Source organism: Aptenodytes forsteri, unplaced genomic scaffold (assembly GCF_000699145.1).
Source record: "Aptenodytes forsteri isolate BGI_AS27 unplaced genomic scaffold, ASM69914v1 Scaffold136, whole genome shotgun sequence".
Taxonomy (NCBI): domain Eukaryota; kingdom Metazoa; phylum Chordata; class Aves; order Sphenisciformes; family Spheniscidae; genus Aptenodytes; species Aptenodytes forsteri.
This window is the reverse complement of record NW_008796111.1, coordinates 812525-813394: the sequence shown is the minus strand read 5'-3', so window position 1 is coordinate 813394 and position 870 is coordinate 812525. Positions and strand designations below refer to the sequence as shown.

At 68.2% G+C, this 870-nt stretch overlaps 1 protein-coding gene across 1 annotated transcript in view; it reads left to right on the top strand.

Moving 5' to 3' along the window:
* The first annotated feature begins 143 nt into the window (after positions 1–143).
* CDK9 (cyclin dependent kinase 9) overlaps positions 144–870 on the top strand; it is a 9459-nt gene continuing 8732 nt past the window's right edge. The window contains exon 1 of the mRNA XM_009286988.1: positions 144–262. Coding sequence (XP_009285263.1) covers positions 144–262 — 119 coding nt within the window. The remainder of the gene's footprint in view (positions 263–870) is intronic.

The window sequence follows — 870 nt, the reverse complement described above, 5'->3', positions numbered from 1 at the left end:
GGCTGCTCAGGGGCCACCTCTGGGGCCCTGGGTTGGGGATGCCCGGCAGATGTAGACGCCCAAAAAACCCTGGGTGCCAGCCCTACGGAGGAGGGTGCCAGCCCTACGGAGGAAGGTGCCAGCCCTGCAGCTAAGGGTCCGCCATGCACATGTGGGGCTCAGCCCCTGCCCTCATTGGGCCCCGCGGGGTGACAGCAGATGGCATCACTGCCAGCGGGAGCCCCCCGCCGCCAGCTGTTCTCTCACACTGGGGGACCTTGGGGTGTCCCATAGGAGCGTTTCCACGCGGGATGAGGTGGCCTGGGCCTGGCAGGGAGCTGCTGTCCCTGCTGTCCCCCATTCCTGGGGAGCACCTGGCGGTTCCTGCGGCCGGGACACCGGCAGCCATCTCCACTCCTGCTCTTGGGGACCACTTTCAAACGACCCCAAACCAAGCCATTCTGCACCCGAATGCGGGCATTGCCGGGGGGATGGTGTCCCCAGTTGGGCACGTTTCTGCCAGTGGGGCAGGAACTCGGGGTCCCCCTGGCACCAGGCCCTGGTGTCCTCCTGCCCCGGCCATGGGGTCCCCTCGCCACAGCCCCCGGGTGCAGCCGCAGTGCAGAGCCAGGGAGCAGAAGTGCCATTAAATCTCTGATGGGTTTAAGCATGCAGGAAACATGGTGACACGTTTTCGGGCCAGCAGCAGCAGGGGCTGCTTGGTGCCCTGGGCCACGTGGAGGGACGTGGGTGACGGCGGGAGGGACGTGGGTGACGGCGGGGGGCACGGAGCTGCTTCCTTGAGGATGCTGGGGCATGGACATGGGCACGCTCTGGGGTGGCTCACGACGGGGCGAGGGGCCAGCCGCGGCGGCGGAGGGGTGCCGGGGG